The following is a 20,115-nucleotide window of genomic DNA, read 5'->3' on the forward strand; positions in this document are numbered from 1 at the left end:
CTACGTTTTGAATTTTGTGTCACGTTTACCTCGTCCGCGTTCTTTTTTTTCTCAATTCCGCTGGAGAAAATTTGATTCGGCGGTGCTACGTCTTTGGTGCTACGCCACGTGCAAATGTTCTGTGGAAACAAGTTTTTAGAAGTGATAGATGTGTTTTCATCGGAGATGATATCTGAAGATGTTTTGTGAAGTTTTGTTTTTTACTTTTATTCGATTTGCTTGCGTTTTGCTCGAGAGTGTTCTGTAATGGCACCATCAATTGAATTCGTTTCGCGTGACTTGTTTTTTTTATCTCCCGTGCGTGTTAATTCAAAAATTGAATGTGGTTCGTGGATGTTCGATTCGGGATGAATTAAGAACTACACTGCCCATAACTGCATATTTGTAACATTCGACAAAAGTAGGCATTGAGTAAATGGCATACAAAGTGTGCATTTTAAGGCAGTATGGGAGGAAACTAAAATTTCTCAAAATTACAAGGAACTCAAAAGTGCTTATTTGAGGCTGATATTTTGTACAACGCATATCGCATACTAGGTGATACTCAGAAAATTATTCTGATAGAAATTTCATTGCTATTACATTACGAGGCTCATGTATAATCTCAATGTGACTGTTATGCGATTATATATAATTACCAATAATTATATAATATAATTACCAATAATTTAATAATTTAATTACCAATGTGACAAAACAACTTGGTATTTTTTTCGAATTTTCTAGAACAATCTCACAGATTTCAGTAAGTTGATCGAAAGTAATTATCATTTGATGACTCTCCATGGTATTAACTCCAATTTGTCAAAAATGTCGAATGTGACTGTTATGCAGTTATGGTCAGTACAGTGCGTGCATTTTGATAGGCAGGGCTAAATTACGGCTCACGCTATTGTTCAGCGACAGATTGCAGCGGATTTTCGAAAAAGGAATTTGGTGAGTTTGTTCTGATCAGCAGCGCAAAATCACAATGCGTAAATACTAACCATTTGTCGGCCAGAACGTCTACCGAACGTATCCTATGTCACTACCCTTTCCATCAACATTCCACAACATCCCGTAACACCTATGAGAGGTCGTAGAGTTCTCTGCATCTTTCTTAAGTAGGTGTTCAATCAATCATCCTTTCCTATCCCCCAGCTTTCGCAAGGACGTGGCCAGGACAGCTCTCGATTATTGGAGGATGCGTCAATCTTGTCCAAGAGTTAGAGGTTAGTCCCAAATCTCTAACTTTGGTAACGGACGGGAAGGAGGCAACCCTCATACAATGGTCTAGGACTGTACCACCTACGAATTTGTGCGAAATGCTTAATGCTAATGCTAATTACTGAAAAAGATCGTGAAAAATCTCACAAAATCAGAGCGACTGCTATTCAATGGACCATCGAGGTAGTCATGAAAGGGAGTGGGATATTTCGCATAAGGACGTTTGTCATAATGGGCATTTGAGTGCCTAGCATAGAATCCGGCTTTGAAAGATTGAGAAAAATTACAAGATGATCATGATTATATATTTATTGAGTTGTAATTTGTACATAGATTTTGCACATTTCTTATCGATCCCGTTTCCCGACGATGCGCATATTCTTCACGCATCCACAGAAACGAGACTACGACTCGTATCCATTGACTAGAACTGTTATTTGCGGTGCCAACGCACGTGACCAGCTAACACTATTTACATGATTAGAAGTTGGTATTCAATGTACAACTATGATTATCCTCTAATTTTATATATAAAAAAATATTACTAACGCAAACTGAACGCAACAAAATCTGAACGGAATACAATCACACGGACTAGAAATCGGTTGCACTTCACGCACACTTCTCACTGTAACTTTTGTTCAAACGTGATTTCCTGACTTGTCCAAACCGTGCTCGACAATGTTGACAAACCCCGAGCCTTCGACTGTTACAACTTCATGGGGAGCCGCTTCTTCTCCACATTGTTGGACAATTGCCGGAAGGACATTGCTGGTGCTAGAACCGACAGCACGTCGTCAAGTCATAATGTTGTTTCCGAAATAGTTGAGATTGAAATCGTCCTCAAACAGGATTTGGTCCTCGTCCTGGCTGGAGCTCATGTTGATGCCCAGTTCGATAGGATCGATCGTGGTGATGTAGTAGTCTGTTGGCGGCACGGCGTCGGAACGGTGACCTGTAGCCGATCGAAGTCCGCACTCCTGAACTATTTCCTCCTTTGAAACAGGATTCAAATAGTCCGCTAGATAGTAGTCTGAAAATATACATAAGTGGTTTTTGGGATCAGAGAGCGCTGACAGAACGTGGGAAGATCAAGTACCGGAATCAAGCAATGCATACGCCTGGAAGTTGTTTGAATTGATCGGATGGACAATCTGAACCTCGACGTTTCGTCGAACGCCGTTCAGAATTTCACCGGCTGATCGTTTCAGTTCCTCACCTTGAACGACCTCAAATTGATTGTTCGGGATATTGGCATACATTGGCTGTTGGGCGCCCAGGGGTGGCTGTAGACTCTGTCCGGATGAGCCCGGCTGCGCGTGGCGGTAATCTAAGGACTGGATGACATTCTGTTTAGAAACTTTCTTGGCTTTGGATAACTATGGTTGCAATTTACCTCATTAACGGGTACCTGACCGGGAGAGTGTGGCTCGTACTGCGCTAAACTGGCAGTTGCCGCAGCTATTTCCTCCGAAGTCGGTGATCCTGGTGGAGGATCTTTCTGGGTTTTGGCATTTGCTGCTTCCATCTTGAAGAACAACTCTAATCGTTGGCGTTTCTGGAAACAATAGTAATTTTACGTAAAAGCGGTATCCTGAATCAAGATAACGAATCTTCAACTTACATGCTCCCATGCTAGGAAATTTGCTTCGGAATCCCTGCTGGAGATGGTCCACAGGTGGCCTGCTCCTTGCGGTGCCTTATTACCTTTCCGGAAATGTGGGTTGATCGAGAGGTTATGACGAACCGAGTTCTTCCACCGATCATCATTCGATTTGTAGAACGGAAAATGGTCTCTGAAAGTGAAAAAAAGGAATTTATTTCATTACTTTTTTGTTTGGTACATTACTATCATTTCAAACATTACTTTCATTTCTTATATGGCGTTCTTTGTTAAGCAATCATCCTAATTTGGTAAAACTAAATTAAGCTTCATTAATATTTTATTATCCACACATTAAATTTGATTTGCCGTTGCGGTTCAAAATTCTCACATGAGATTTGTTTTCACCTGCTTATACTGCCGTAAATCGCAAGTCAGTCCCATCCTGTATAAAATAGGCATTGAGAAAATGGGCGGTGAAATTTTCAATTCGTTTTCCATACGAATTTAAAAAAAAAATCCAAAAGGATTGCAACATGTAGGGGAAGCCAGTGTTTCTCATAACTCACGCTTGAGATTTTTCATGCGTGAGCTGTCAATCACGCAACTCCGCAGTCAAACATTTGGGTTTCACGAGTTTTTGACGGGTTTTGCGACTACTTAATCATTTTTTTTACAGTTTGAGTTGATTGAGTGATTTTGCATCATATCTCAAGCATGAGATTTGCGTAGCAGATCTATAATGAGTTTACTCTCACGGGAGAGCGTATTGATTGAGATTTGAGTGTGAGTCTATCAACGCTGTTATGGAATATTTCAAGATACAGATTGACGCAATACGCTGTGCGGATTCTACCCCATTACCCCGAATCCCATTAACCCGAATGCCATTAACCCAAACGCCATTACCCCGAATTCCAAAACCCCGAACGGCCCATCACCCCGAATGACATTACCCCGAATTCCAATAGCATGAGGAACTGTCATCAATATCATCATGTCAAGATAATTGTTAATTCGGGGAAATAGCATTCGGGGTGATGGAATTCGGGGTAATGGTACATTCGGGGTAATGGAATTCGGGGTGATGGCATTCGGGGAAATGGTATTCGGGGTAATGGGGTAGAATCCGCTGTGCGTGTTTTTGTTTGAATATTTACACGGGTTTTCAGAAATTTTTTGTTCTAGCATAAACATGGTGTTCGGAAAATCTGGACAAACAATTGAAAATGACCCAAGAGGTCTTGAGCCTTTTTTCAGAAAAGTTGCTGTTGAGCCCTTCTTAGCCCGCCCACGCAAACTAACACCAATATCAGAAAGATTGGTGTTAGCTCTTCCTGATAGTGGTATTGGTGAGCATGATCGAGTTGAATTGGGCTCAACAGCGTCTTGCAAAGCTAGTGATTACCAATGTCGATGTGCCCTTTTGAAATGTTTGTCTAGAAATGTGTTAAAAACATCGAACTGATTTCTCATTTCGACACTGAACGAAATCTCCTGCCATCAACTGATTGATTTTTGCCTCATCCGAGCCCCATACCTATTTTCAGACACAAACAAGATGATTTTCATCGCTGTCAAAATCTTTTGTTTACAAATCGCATCGTATGAAAATCATCCAATCGAAAAATGATTTATATTGAAATAAATTAAGTTTAAAATAGAATGATTATCAGACAGACATGTAAACAAACTCCATTGCATTCTGTTTCCTGATTTAAAATAAATCTAATTGAAAATAAGTAATCAGCCATTGATGGTTTCCACTTCCTTTATTTTGATGAGCAATGCAATATAAAAATCAATTTATAATTAACACACTAATGAGCCGCATGTAATTTAGCTGCATGAAGCAATTCACAGGACACTTCATCGCATTAGCTACATCAATGTCCCTGCATCGAGCCCTGGATATAGGCGATGATCGGTTCTCAGTCGCCTTGAAAATAATGAACAGGATGCAAGTAAATATGTTCTAGAATACTTCCATAAAAATGGGCAATTCCTGCGCAATCCGTGAAGAAATGCCAAGTTCCGCTGCTGCCGCCATGTTTTTGTTTAGATTGACACGGATGATTTCAGTTCAAGGAGCATTTGCTTTCCGAATGAAGTTTTAGACTATAATTGAATGATTTTTGGTTTGGGACATGGAAGAAATGAAAATCCATCATAAGTCGCATGTTATTCATATGTGTTGTAAAACTACTACAACTATCAACACATTGTCATACATTTTTTCAGCAGTTGGTGAATGCATCATATTATTTAAAACCATTCCAAATCTCGCACAACTTATGATCTCGCCCTAAAAGCCATTGGTCATTCTCATTCTGAGAATTTGAATGGAGTTACAAGTTATTTAACAACGTTATGGAGAAGAAAGTATCATTCTCTACCTGCCTGTGGTGTTTGTTTCGATGCTTATTCATTTATTTGCTCAGAAACAACGAGCTACACACGTGGTTACCAATGGCTTTTAGAGCGTTATCCCAGATTATGCGAGAAATGATGAATATGAAGATTTGTAGCCATGTGAATTACAAATCATTCAATTTAAGGTAGGAGCTTTTGTTCAGTGGATGCAATGGATCATTGAAGGTAACTCATTTGGCACTCACCGCATCAAAACAGCGGCGCCACCGTATATGTCAAACACACGAGACTGAGGTGGCGCAATCTATGCGTTTCATAGCGGCCGTTTTGGCAATCCGGAGAAACGTCCTTTCTTTCATTATTGCCACGTTAAGTGACAGTATTGAAACCCACTTTTTTTGAAGGAAGTTGTGAATTTAGAAATTCACCCTTACTTATGTTCGTGGTAACAATAATATTCAATAAATATTCAGATGTTACCTTTTGAGAAGTGTTTTCCCAAGACGATTGTAATATGTCAGAAACCCCTATTATAGCAAAGATACTATAATTGTTTTTCTCACTGAACACAGATGTCACCATAGCGAATAAGCTATTGTAAGAAATATCTAATGTCTACTGTGTAGACTTCCTGTACATATTGTATATAAAAGATGCAGGCTCCCTAGGATAGCCCTCTTAGACCTAGACGATCCACTGGACAGTAAATGATGATTAGAAGTGGATGTTCTGGTGTTTCAATAGTAAGTCCGAACACGTCAACCATGTCCAAGGAGGATTACCACAGTCAGCTTTTGCCAACGGGTCCAACGAAACATCAAAGGCTCGAGTCTTAACGAAAGTCGCAAAGGGACCAATAGGCTTAAAACGTAGCAAAAGTCCCTTATTATGCAGCTTCAGGAAGTTTCGAAGCGTATTGCATATTACTACATGGGTTGCTCCTCTTCAGTACGTCGCATTGCAAAAGTTCTCACGCTTTGCTGACCGAGCATAACCAAATCGTCAGCCGTCGCGCAATGGCTTTCAGACAAATCCTTTCCCCCTCGGTAATGGATACCTATAAGGCTTGATCGTGCAAACGTCAATTCAACGGAAATTTATGTGTCACGACATGCCCCTCGGAGTCCTCGGAGAATGTCCTTCCCGTCCTGCCCGGTTCTCGTGACCGATGGACGATGCTCGGTGAACCGTGAAAATGGTACACTTAACTGCACCCCCGAATGGCCATTACACACCTGTATCTGTTTTCTAGTAGGATGCATGCGGCGTTGCGTTCCATATCTGCTTTCCACCTCCCTCATCAAATGTTTCATATCCTTGTGCCGAGCTACGATTCGAAACCTCGTATAAATGTTTACGCTGAAACCATTAATCATGCACCCAAAAGCTCACACCGTTCTATTCCGACCAGTCGACCGAGTAAGGGTATGTGGTATAGCGAGGGATTCCGTCAAATATGTACCATTCGAAACGAAATAACGAACGCTACGGAATCCAATGAGGCGAAATCTCCAGGCAATGGACATGCCCTATATCAACTGCAGCGATTTGCAGTAGACAGGATGTCCCGGGCCCGATCTATCTGACAAGCCAATCGAGCCCTCTGTCACCATAGAAGATGGTGTCTCCATGCATGTCGATAGCCTGGAAATCTCGATTACTTTTTCAAATCGAGAATCACAACCTGTCTTCTAAAATTGTTTTAAAATGAATCACCTTTTTAACATTTTGTCGCCGTGTACATCGCTTAAATTCTACGTACAATCAGCTCGCGTTAAAAAAACTAGGTAGTTTCTATTATTTCCCACAAAAATAATTATAACAAAATGATAAGCCGTTTCATTCAGTCACTTTCGTCGTTTTTCTCCCAGTGTAAAATCGCCTCAAGTAGTGTTTTGTTTTGATTCGTGGTTAAGTCACTTTGTCTCTCCATACAACGGAGCGGTGAAAGTATCGGTTGTGTTACAAAAGTTGAAATTCTTACTTACGCCGTTTTGTGATTCCAGAATTAGACGGATTTTTTTCTGCGAAATACGTAGGATCGATGAGGTAAGTTTGTTTACTATTTTGACTAACGACTCAAAACGAGTCACTATTTTAACTTGAGGCTACTTAAATAAGTTTTCAAGAAATATTTGATATCAGATTTCGTTTCGTCCAACAGAAACATAATTCGCCGAGGTGTTTAGGGATTAAAAAAACATCAACTTAAATTTTGAGCAACTTCCAGTTTTTGTTGAAAGGTTTTGACGTTTTGAAGTTCACATGTAAACGACGACACACGTGTCAGTTTCAATTTCAATTTGTACCTACATTTGACACGTGTTTCGTCGTGTACTTGCCAACTTCAAAACGTCAAAACCTTATAACAGCAAGATTTCACAGGCGGGAATTGCTTACAACTTGATCATTAATTAACTGTGCAACTTCTACTTTGTTAATAAAAATCCATATCGCATATCCTTACAACCGACCACTGCCTACATCTACGCTAAATTTGCAGCAGGACGACGAATGTCCTGTGCGGAATTCGTCTGGGCAAAGTAGGGTAGCCAGGGTAGCGTAATGAAGGGAATGAGGAAACCAATATCCGCAGTCCATAAATGTAAATGTTTATTCATGTGGAACCTGTGCTGCTGCTTCCGTGTGCGCTTTGCTTTGGGGTCGCGAACAGAGCTAGAGCTATCGTTCCTTAATTTTTATGGTTCATACATGACGACAAGACAGATAGTGTATACTGCCTATGCCTACCCACGGCAACGTCGTCATCGAATGGAAATTCAGGAAGGGAATCAGTTGAGGAGTTGTTCAGCAGGAATATGAATGCGACATGTGGGAGACAGGACAGGTTGAGGTCGTAAATTATCTCGACGACCGAATCGTCTACTCAGTGTGTATCGTACAGAATTCTAGATTGAATGAACAATTCAGCTAGGGAGATTTCCATAATCGGAAAAATGAAATATTTCCAATACCACATGGGAAGTAATTAGCCTCACAAAAAAAAAAGATAATTTACACCGTCTTCAGCCAAGAAGATAGAAGAAAATATATAGATTGACAAGTCGGGTTATTCTACTCCCCGAGTAAGGATGGGTGATACCAACTTGAAACGGCGAGTAGGCAAATAGTGAGATTGCCCCCGTTCCGGTAAAACCTTGAACGAAATTCGCGAACAGTTCGAAAAAAGAGGAACGGGAGATGGAACTGAAGTTCGAAAGGGCGCAAAACGAGAAGAAGATCGCCGAAGAGCAGGGCCATCAGAAGAAGCTTGCTGATATGCGGACGGAGATGGAAGAAAGACTGAAGCAACTGAACTTGAAGCGGAGTGAAGTGCCAACGGAGGCTGAAAAGGTTCCAAGGCAGTTTGAGACAACGGAGCGGAGAGTTCGAAGAAGCGGTCGCTGAAGACGATGAAATCGTATAAAGTGAAGCTAGGGAAAATGCTCGAGAAAGGAAAGTCGGGAAAAATACAGTCTGCGAAAGCAGATTCGGCAAAAGTGTGTCCAAATGATCCTAGAGGAGCCTACCGCAAACATTCGACGCTGAAATTCACACAGAAGCTCGCAAAGAAGTCGTTTGGTGTTGGAGGTCCATCAAGTCTGCCGGAAAGTTTCCTGATCAGTCACGAAGTGCATGAAACGCCCTTCGGACATCCAGAGATCAGATCCTCAAGAAGGAAGAGAAGAAGCACGGAAGGACGATGCAGAAGAAGAAGAGTCATCCGGAGAAGATGAAAGCTGCGCAAGAAAAAGGTCTCGACGAGGAAGAGCGCTCCGAGGAGGACGATGTTTTTGTCGAAGGCGTAGAAGAGGAAGAAGAAGGTAGAAGAAGGTCGCGTCGGAGACGTAGAGAAGCGGACGTATATCGACGTGTTCATCAACGAGGGCCGACGAAGGCGCAACTGTCCGCCCGTCAATTCCTGTCCAGCAAAATGCCTATGTTTGCGGGAACCTGAAGGAATGGCCAATGCTCATAAGCAGTAATGAGACGTCGAAGAAGGTGTGTGGCTTTTCCGACGTGGAGAATCTGGCGCGACTACAAGAGTGCCTGAAAAGAGAGGCGCTGAAAACGGTACGGAGTAGGCTGCTCCTGCCGAAATCAGTCCCGAAGATCAACGAGACGCTGCGCATGCTGTACGGCCGGCCAGAGCGTCTGCAGAATATGCTGCTATCAAAAGTAAGCAACGCAGCGCCACCGAAAGCAGATCGACTGGCGTGTTTCATCAGTTTCGGTGTATTAGTTCAGCAGCTTGCCGATCACCTGGAAGCTACCGGGCTAACTACAAAATTATTAAACCCGATGCTAATCCAGGAGTTGACCGAGAAGCTGCCCGCTGGAACACAGCTTGAATGAGTGCGGTACAGGAGGAAGAGCAAACTGGTGACCCTGAAGACACTATCAAACTTCCTCTCGAGCATCGTGAAGGGTGCCAACAAAGTGCAACGTAGCTGATGCTGTGACAAAGTGGGAGAAAGGGAACACCTTCCGTTCCGATGCGCCGTGGTTCCGTGCCCCAAAGTTCCTCTAGAGATCGGCTCAATCCGACCACTTCGAAGACGAGATTAGAACGCTGAAGAAGAATCAACAGCTCACAACAAAGCAACTTCACCAGCTGGAGAAGTCCAGCAGCTTGTACAGGTTGAGTCCATTCCTGGACGATGATGGAGTGTTACGGATGGAAGGCAGAGCGGCGCGAGGATCGTCGCCACCTTTCGAGCTGCGCTTCCCGATAATTCTACCGAAGCAGCATCCTGTGACAAACAAGCTGCTAGAGTATTACCACCAGCGAGTAGCCCACGGAAACGTGGAGACTGCCGTAAACGAAATCCGACAGCGGTTCAGCATCGCGAACTTGAGAACGGAGATGAAAAAAATTGCATCTGGTGTAAGGTGCAGATGTGTCGCCCGACGAACCCTATGATGGCTCAATTTCCGGAGTCGCGTGTCACGCTGAACCTACACAGAAAAAAATCCGTTCTCGTATCCGTGAACAGCAGGCGTGAGCTCGTCAACAAGCAAAAATACACCGTGAACTAGATCATGTATACGAGACCAATCATGGTAGTTCACGGTGTATTTTTGACAGTTCACGTTTTCCAGAACGCTTTTTTGAGCGTGTACCACCATTCAGCCATACCGGCGTGGACTACTGAGGACCGGTGACAGTGGCTGTTGGCCGCAGAACGGAGAAACACTACATCTGCCTCTTCACGTGCATTACGATGAGGGCTATCCACCTAGAGATCGCTTACAGCCTGGCGGCTCAAGCGTGTCTGATAGCGTTAGGCCCACAGCCCAATGTGAACGGCAACGCGGTACAACGGCAAAACGGCATGCCCATTTTGATCTACACATTACTTATCAATCCCATGTTGACTAAATCTTTTTCAACATTGATTTGACAAGTAGAGTGTAGCTCAAGATGGGCATGCCGTTTTGCCGTTGTACCGCGCTGCCGCTCACATTGTGCTTGGGGCTTTACGGCGATTCGTGTGCCGCAGAGGAAAACCGTGGGAATTTCACTTCGACAATGACGCAAACTTCCAAGCTGCAAGCAAGGCGATTGTGCAGCAGATTCAAGCCGCGAGTGAAGACGAGTTCACAGATTCCAGAACCCAGCGCCCCACATGGGAGGAGTTTGGGAGCGTCGATGGTCGGACGATAACCGACGAAATGTTGGTGACGACGATCGCGGAGGCCGAAGACCTGATTAATTCACGGCCGCTGACGTACGTCAGCCTAGAACCAGGAGCGGAAGCAGCGTTGACGCCGAACCACTTTGTTCGTGGTGTCGGTGCAATTGAGATGCCGTTCCACGAACCAGCGAAGGCAAGGCACTTCGGGATCGCTACAAGCGGTCACACTAGCGGACTAGCTCTGGGCTCGCAGGGTAACCGTGGCGACCTGGTGTACATCGCTGACGAGGCCATGGCATCCGTGGCATCGTAACCGAGATCTACCCAGGAGCAGATGGTCGAATCCGTCAAGCCATGATCAAGACAGCGAACGGTATGTTCCGAAGGTCGGAGACACCCAAGTAACCACTAGCCCGCTTATTCGCCTTTTTGGGCTTATAAGGCTGTTATACGGCTAAAATAGGGCATTTCAGCTCTATAATAGTCCTATATTAGCACGGAGGGTGAATTAAAGTGCTATTTGGTTCCCTGGTTAAAGCTGGCGGTGCTCCATCGTATTAAGCATTGATCAGTGAGAACTGCAATTTTCCCAGTATTGCAGTGAATGATGCTGATACAAACCGATGCCAAACAATTCTTTCTCAAAACGGTTTTAGCATTGTACAATAACATTTTGATAAATCTTAATCTCTTTTTGGAAATAATGCATAGAAAATGCATCTCACCGTATTCTCAATCCGTCGTATCGTTTTCAACTCCGTCGCAATCAGTTTCCAGATTCGTCTCACGACTTACGGCTCACTGTGATGTATTGAGTGGTTAAAACACAACATATCAACGCTATAATAAAATGCTTTACTAGAATATATAGATCTACGGGCATCTCCCTCCATTCCTTCAGCATGATGGAATATACTAATTTCCTTTAAAATTAATTGTTCGTCATCAAAATTCAGCCCAAACATATGAACACAATTCCTTTTGACCGTACAATTCTGGCATTTGCTCACAGTACAGCGAAAACAACACAATCAAAGGAACCGTATTTTTACGTCGAGCGTCGCGCACACATTGATGCGCACAAACTTTTTTTTCTCAGTACGACGGATTGAACTTTGTTTACATTCTCAATTATACGCGGCGGTTAAGGAAATTTCGTAAAATTTTGGGATTTATTGAAGTTTTACGGCGTGTGATTGGAATGAAATCCTTCAGTGAAGAAGTACGAAGGTTTTCCATAGTGAAAATAAGTGCCCGGCAATGTAAGTCACACAGGGGGCGGGAAGAAACTTGTGTTAGAAAGTGGTGTGACTGATGTCGATCGCTAAACATTTCTCTCAAATCGTGTTCGTCCATGCGATTTCGGTGAAAAAGTGTAAAGTGGATAATTGAACTGAAGTTATTTATCGAAATACAGTAGTTTCATTACATTTTTGGTGTACAGGTGGATGAATCATAAAAGCTTTCACAAAATTACATTTGGAAAATGAATCTATGTTGCAGGTAAGTTGGAATATCCACCGTAGTGGAACATTTTAAGTTTGATACGACGAATAGTAGCTCTTACGACGAAGTAGAACGAAACCCTAGGTCAGTTTGAAGATTGAAGATTTTTTAAGTAGATAAAGATGAGGAAAGAGTGCGAAATCGTTGAATTTGTGTAATAATTAATAACGTAACATTTAGGAGTACTGGAAAGCACCTTAGGTACAACCGCCATACCTGAAAGAGGAGAAAATTACTCTACAAACTATTGCGCATTTCTTTCACCACTGGACTATCGCAGAAGTTTTTACAAGTGCGGAAATGCTAATAAAAGTGCGCGATTGCTTTAAATCGAGTCGATGTCTTCAGCGGGGTTATTCCACGAAGTCCAAACTACAACCCCGCTGAAGACACCGAAATGAGTTGATGCAATCCCGCACTTTTTTTTCGCATTTTTGCACTTATAAAACCGCACTTCGCAGTCAAATAGTGAAAGAAATACACAATATTAAATGTAAGTGAACAATTGGAAAAAAGTATTTTGAAGAAGAATGTTTTAATTAATTATGCACCTGTTGTCTTAATTCCGATCAATACATTTAGTTTCAAGCTGTTGCAAAAGTTTCTTTAGGGTGGTCCAAAAAGGAACAATAATATTACTAGGGGAAATCAGGGTAAAACCGACACTGTGGGTAAGCTCGACACCCTTTGATTTTTCATATTTTGAACAGATTTTCATGCAGTTTCCACCACGCTCTATCATAACTAGTGAAATGATGTATTTCGAATGACATTACAACGGGCGCTACCGATAAACTGCCAAAATAAACAACAAAATCATATTGGATAACATAAAGCAACAGCAGTTGCAATATTTCGCTATTATACTTTAACTATTTCGCATGTGAAATTTTTAAAATGTCATTATTTGTTCTACATCTACATCATTATTTACTATTATTACGTTGATACAACATGAAGGAGAAATTATTTTTTGTTTTTTCGACAGCTGAAAACGCTATTGAAAAATAAAAGTCCACTCGGGGTAAGATCGACACTTTCATTTGGGGTAAAATCGACACCTTTCTTTGCTTCATAATCTAACTTCAGGGAATCTTTGTGATCGGAAGACTATCTCTGTAGTTTATTTAAGTATTTATTTTCAAATTCCAGTGAAGTTCACGGATGGCGAACTTGGTTTCATGTATAATATGACACTATATGGCTTTCCACAAGCTATCATTAAGTATTAAAAAAATATTTCTATGTTATCACTTTCAACTTATTTGATGAAGCTTGAAGAAATTTTTCTCATTTAAAACTGCAGAATTAGCGAGATGGACCAACTAGGTCCGAGCTCTAAAGACAGCAAAGAAAAAAAAAAAATGCAGAATTAATAGAATTTGAAATATTTTCACATAAATTAATCTTATTGTTTATTTACAAACAATTAGGTTCGACAGTTTTTATTATCTAAAAATAATTACACTTTTCTGTTTTGTTAAAATAAAACAGTATTTATTTTCACACCCAATCATTCGCTACAACTTCATCTTCGTAAGCATTCCATTAACACAAATTAATAATATCCATGAGTATTCACCCCAACTTTATAATCTTAGCATGCGACATTTGAAATTTTCTCATATATTCAGTGGATCTTTGACCTCTCCTCAATAATTTATGTAATATGTGAATATTCCATTTGGAGGGAGGGGTCATAAATGTCAAAAGACATGTATAAAGCATTCTTTTGAATATGCAATGTAATGGTGATGTTCACAACGTATAAATTCTACTCAAAGTGGATGTGTCGGTTTTACCCCAACAGGGTGTCGATCTTACCCGCACTCTCAATTGTCTCACCCAAAAATGATGAAATATCAATTTGATTTAAATCACACAGTTCGAACGAAACGTGTAAATTTCTGAGACATATAATGCACATAATTGGAGCGTGGACTGTCATGGATATTTACATGATATGTCATGTAAACTTCAATTATATGTCATGTAATCCAGCAGGATCCTGAGTGATTACATGACATATAACACATCTTTACATGATTTGAGACTTAAGTTTACATGACGTCATGTTTACATCGCATAAATGAAGTTTACATGACGTGTATTCTTCATTTTTTTTAACAGTGCATTATATAATCTTAATAAATCATCCAGCGATCGCAAGGATTGATAGATTTATAACCAATATGTGATTCTACAACAATTTTAGGTTCGTTTAACAAACGAAAGTACATAAATTTTATCAAAAAGCTTAGGGTGTCGGTTTTACCCCGAATTCCCCTACATTCCCGCTATATATCGCACAATCGAGCATGGAGACAAATTCATGGTAGTTATGTAAATTTACACGCTTTGAAGCATAAATTTGCGATAAATTCTATAATGATTTGACAACAAAGATTTTTTTTAGAATTTTAGAATTTAAGCTAGAAATCTACATCCTATGAAGAGATCTTGAGATTACAGCAACATAAAATTATGAAATTACTGCCGAGTTTCAGGGAATATCAGTTCTTTTCTCGAATATCACTTTCCTGAATGACTTATTTCCCCGAAAAGAGATGTAGTTCAATAAGATGCTAGCAAACTAGGAAAAATTGGAAACAATTAAATTAAAGAGATATTTGGCCAATATTAACTAGACACTAGATGTGGTAAAAACGAGAACAGTAAAACTCGAAGGAATCGCCAATAATATAAAGAATGGGTGTGTTTAGTGGGGCCCAGATAGCCGTAGCGGTAAACGCGCTGCTATTCAGCATGACCAAGCTGAGGGTCGTGGGTTCGAATCCCGCTGGTCGAGGATCTTTTCTTAAAGGAAATTTTCTCGATTCCCAGGGCATAGAGTATCTTCGTACCTGCCACACGATATACACATGCAAAAATGGTCAATCGGCAAAGAAAGCTCTCAGTTAATAACTGTGGAAGTGCTCATAAGAACACTAATCTGAGAAGCAGGCTCTGTCCCAGTTGCGACGTAATGCCAGAAAGAAGAAGAAGAAGAAGGGTGTGTTTAGAATCGATTAATTTTTATGATCGTTAAGAATTGATTTTCATATATTATTCACCCGTATAAGCCTGAGTGAAAGAAAACATTCTAAAACCCTCACCGCTCAGCGAATTCTTAAAGGATTCAAATGATTTTTTGTCTGTTCACTGGCCCACATATCTAGTTTCTGGAAGTGGCCAGAGGAACTCAGAAATATTCCTGTGGCCGGAGTTATTACGGTGGATCACTGGGTCAGGTCAGGTGAAAAGGGTACTATGCGTTTGTGCTCCTGAAGGTAGGCAAATTTCAAGTAACAGATAATTTCCGGAATCGGTTATAATGTGGCCACTAAATGACGGAATTTTAAGAAAATTGCATCAGTGTAAACCTTTTGAGAAACGATTGAATTGGATAACTATGAGTTTTGCATTTGAATAATCCTACAAATGACCATTTTCGGGTCCCGGGACTCCTCAAACATCTGTGCCAAGCTTATGGGAACGCATTTTAATGCACAATTATGTTTGATTTCTACTCTTCAAGAGATGAAGCGGTTTAGTATCTAACAAATCTACAACCGGTTCTTCCGGGCATTACGTCCGAATGGCCACATCAGGTATATTTTAAACGGTGCAAAGCTCTTTATTTATAATGTTGAATATCAGATCCTAAAGGTTTATGCAAATTAAAATGGTTGTCATTGCAAATAAAAAAAAGTTACTTGGCATGTCCCAAAAAAATAGCCCTTTTTTACCCGACCTGACCCAGTGACCCACCGGAATAACTCCGGCCACAGGAATATTTCCAAGTTCCTCTGGCCACTTCCAGAAACTAGATATGTGGGCCAGTGAACCAACAAAAAATCATTTGAATCCGTTAAGAATTCTCTGAGCGACGAGGGTTTCAGTATTTTTGCTTTCACTCAGGCCTATACGGGTTAAAGGTCATTATTTTTCAAAGCTTCACACAGTACATCGTGCAAAATTTATGAATTATTGTAACTACGATATAGATAGGTTATTTTCATGTGACCTGCTATAAAATTCTCCACATTCAGGTGTGAACGATGATAAAAGCTATTATTATCCCACACGTCGCATTAATCATGTCAACCTGAAGCGCAAGAACTTTCTTGCTTTTGTCGTGCATTCTGCTCCACCGTTACGAAACCACAAAAGCAATATGTCATTCGTGGGGCACTGAAATTGGACACCGCATTTTCCATTCGTCTTCGCCCATGCCACAGAACCGCGAAAAACTGTCGGAAAAAGCCTCCTGTCATGTCAGGAACGATGTAAATCACCTATCTCCGCTTTTGACGAATGGCTTTCTTCCGTGTGATGCGCGAAACGAAATATTATTATTGCGATTTCTTACAACATGATTGATTTTCCACCGATTACTTACGAGAGATTCTTTGTGGCAAACGGCGGTGGAAGTTGCAGATTTTCTCTCTCTGCACTATGCACCCAACTACGGTTGGACCCTTCCCTCTTCTGATGCCATACTTTGTGACATGTGATTTATGGAAGTCTGTTTTTGCTTCAGTCCAGTGACTCAGCTACTGACAATGTTGTCTCCTATTGTGACAAAAATTTCAACCAGTTAGTCATCAAGTAAGATTTAACCCTATAAAACCCAAACTAGTGTAAATCGCTATCACACAATTACATGGCTTTTGATTAAAAAAAACTCATCTGATTTTAATATATAACAGCTTTCTTATAAGCATGAGCATGATTGACCGCCCGTAGTAACTACTCCGTTATTGCAAAAACAGTAAGGAACGTGCAGGAAAGGCAGCGCTAGTAAAAAAGCTGAAGGCGCTATTCGGTTTAGTGCTAGAAGGGGTATACTCAATGTGTAATTACTGGTGATCACTAACTATCACTAACAAACTATTTTAATTATAATTACCGAAGGGTACATCAAATTGTCTATCCCAATGCAGTTTCTTTACATACTCGACAAGAGTTTTTGGACGTGCATGATTTTGAATATTTTGAAAGACCAAGTGTAAACAGTGAACCGATCTCAGCAAAAAAATACTCAATGGTACATTCAAGAATTGTCCATTTTCAAGTATCTCCTAAATTCCGAGAAGAAATTTCTACATAGGTAGTTGAAAACATTCAACCCTTATAAACGCAGCCATTTGTCCTGCAAATTGCACTAGAAATTCAGAGGATAATTAAATAGAGTAAAGACTTCAGGAACTACCGCACAGGCGCATGTCCATTTCCACAGCTCCTTTCCAAATCCCACAGCAATGTTGTTGGTTGATTCCATCCACTTTTGCTAAATTTGGCTGAATCCAATAATGGCACCGAACGCAAAGCGTGGACAGGGAAAACTTTTTTGGGGGTGAATTTTCCTTTCTATAGAAGAATCCCACCCGTAGGCATCGACCCGCCAGGACAACGCTAACGTCGCACCGGGGGCATTCAAACTCTAGTGGAACTAGTAGCGTAAGTAGTTGGCTTGCCTAATTGACTCCAGACACGAACGAAAAACTACAACTTTCAGAAGCGTGACTATCGCATAACTTGTATTTTTCTTCTTTTTTCGGGTGCATCATCGATCGATGATGATGGCGATAGGAGAACATAGAACGAGGCAAAGGAAATGAAAATGTCACACAGAAAGTTATGAATATCATGTGGGCACGAATGATTTCGTTGCAACAAAAATCACGATGGTTATGAATGATCAAATTTGAAACCTTTGGGGCCTTCCTTAGCCGAGTGGTTAGAGTCCGCGGCTACAAAGCAAAGCCATGCTGAAGGTGTCTGGGTTCAAATCCCGCTCGGTCCAGGATCTTTTCGTAATGATAATTTCCTCGACTTTCCTGGGCATAGAGTATCATCGTACCTGCCATACGATATACGAATGCGAAAATGGCAACTTTGGCAATGAAAGCTCTCAGCTAATAACTGTGGAAGTGCTCATAAGAATACTAAGCTGAGAAGCAGGCTGTGTCCCAGTGAAGACGTAATGCCAAGAAGAAGAAGAAGATATTGTCATATCTTTTAATCTTGATGTATGAAACTCCATATGAAGATATAATTGGATGTTTGGAAAAAAAAATGATATTTTAGAATAGACACTAATTGAAAGCTGATAAATAAATTTGAAGATGACGTTCCATTCGAAAAAAAGAAGTTTATGTTATGAATAAATAGGTAGTACTATTTTTTTTCTCTTTTTTGTTACGGATTTGCAGTCCATTATGTTTACTTTCTAAGGAAAGTATTCATTTTCGGCAGATAGCGATATGTTAGCCAGCATTAAGTGTAATTGTGGTAACAGTATGCTACATAATCTTTAAACCCAATGTTACTACAATTACTATTATTTTTTGCTGAAATATCTCTGAATATGCCGATATTGAATACTTTCCTATAAAAGGTGTTTTTCCAATAAAACACTTAAGACTTTGTGTAGAATGTTGAATTGTAAATGTATACCTGGTTTGAATAAAGAGAGTTGCAGCTGCTGATTGAGGTATCAGTCAGTTAGCTGCCCAGTTGAAGGAAACATCTACTGTATTGTATTTATTTATGATTTGCAATCGGATGTGGACGGGCTAGTCTTGCTAGGATCTGCGTGGTCTTAGCGGACTAGCTCTTCAACAAAAACGTGAAGCGATATAAATGGTAACAAAAGCAGCAAACCCGTCTATCTAAGAATAAGAAGCGCCGCCTGGAAGAAGCGGAATGTGAAGAAATGGAGCAGCTGCATCGTTCACAAGAAACGCGAAAGTTCTAGAAGAAGGTTAACGCATCCCGAAAAGGCTGCGTGCCACGAGCCGAAAAGGATGATAGAATCTTGACGGACGACCGTGAGGTGATTGAAAGGTGGGAGCATCACTACGACGAACAGCTGCCGGAGGAGTGGAAGCAAAGGATCATATGCTATTCCAGATTATCTTCCGTCGTCTATCACCAAAAGCAAATGAGTTTTTGGGTAGTTATCAAGCTGGTTTCATCAATGAGCGCTCGATGACGGACCAAGAAATGCTGTAAATACCAAGTCCCAACGCATCACCTGTTCATTGATTTTAAAGGGGCTTATGATGGCAGTTAATCGTGAATGCGTCGAACACAAAGTACATGTTGATAGGCGGAACTGAATGTGACAGGACTCGCCTAGGAAACAGTTCACGATAGACGTTGATACCTTCGAGGTGGTGGGTAAGGTTGTCTACCTCGGATCCTTGCTGACGGCTGACAACAATGTTAGTTGGGAAATACGAAGGTGCATCATCAGTGAAAGTCGTGCCTACTATGGGCTCCAGAAGAAACTGCGGTCAAAGACGAAAGATTCACCCTCCTGTTGGGGTTTCCGAACGCCAAGTGCCAAAGACGATCTTCGGCGGCGAGAACGGTGTGTGGCGGCGAAGAATAAGCCACGAGCTCGCCCAACTCTACGGCGAACCCAGTATCCAGAAGGTGGTCAATGCTGGAAGGATACGCTGAGCATGGCATGTTGCAAGAATACCGGACAACATCCCTGTAAAGATGAGTAGCTCTTTTCAGCACACCAACAAACAACAATTGTCCCAATGATGCCTTAACCTAAACATAATTTGTTAACAATAAAAAATATAACACATAAGGATATAACTAATCGACATTTAAATTGGAAAACAGTACATAGAAATTACGATGAACAGTTTCACGAGACAAATTAAAATCAAACACAGAAGCGGCCCTATGCAACGTCCGTTGCATGTCTATTATTGCGCTGTTTTTTTCGTAATTAGTGCGTTGAAAAGGTAGTCTTAACAACGA

At 41.0% G+C, this 20,115-nt stretch overlaps 1 protein-coding gene across 1 annotated transcript in view; it reads right to left on the reverse strand.

Annotated features, from left to right (window-relative positions):
• Positions 1-1,489: 1,489 nt before the first annotated feature.
• The window catches only part of LOC5571999, a 56,846-nt gene continuing 38,220 nt past the window's right edge, over positions 1,490-20,115 (reverse strand). The window contains exons 4-7 of the mRNA XM_021843314.1: positions 2,831-3,002; positions 2,603-2,764; positions 2,306-2,543; positions 1,490-2,239 (exon numbers count right to left, since the gene is read on the reverse strand). Of these exons, the coding sequence (XP_021699006.1) occupies positions 2,004-2,239; positions 2,306-2,543; positions 2,603-2,764; positions 2,831-3,002 (808 nt within the window). The 3' untranslated portion in view covers positions 1,490-2,003. The remainder of the gene's footprint in view (positions 2,240-2,305; positions 2,544-2,602; positions 2,765-2,830; positions 3,003-20,115) is intronic.

This window comes from Aedes aegypti, chromosome 1 (assembly GCF_002204515.2).
Source record: "Aedes aegypti strain LVP_AGWG chromosome 1, AaegL5.0 Primary Assembly, whole genome shotgun sequence".
Classification (NCBI taxonomy): domain Eukaryota; kingdom Metazoa; phylum Arthropoda; class Insecta; order Diptera; family Culicidae; genus Aedes; species Aedes aegypti.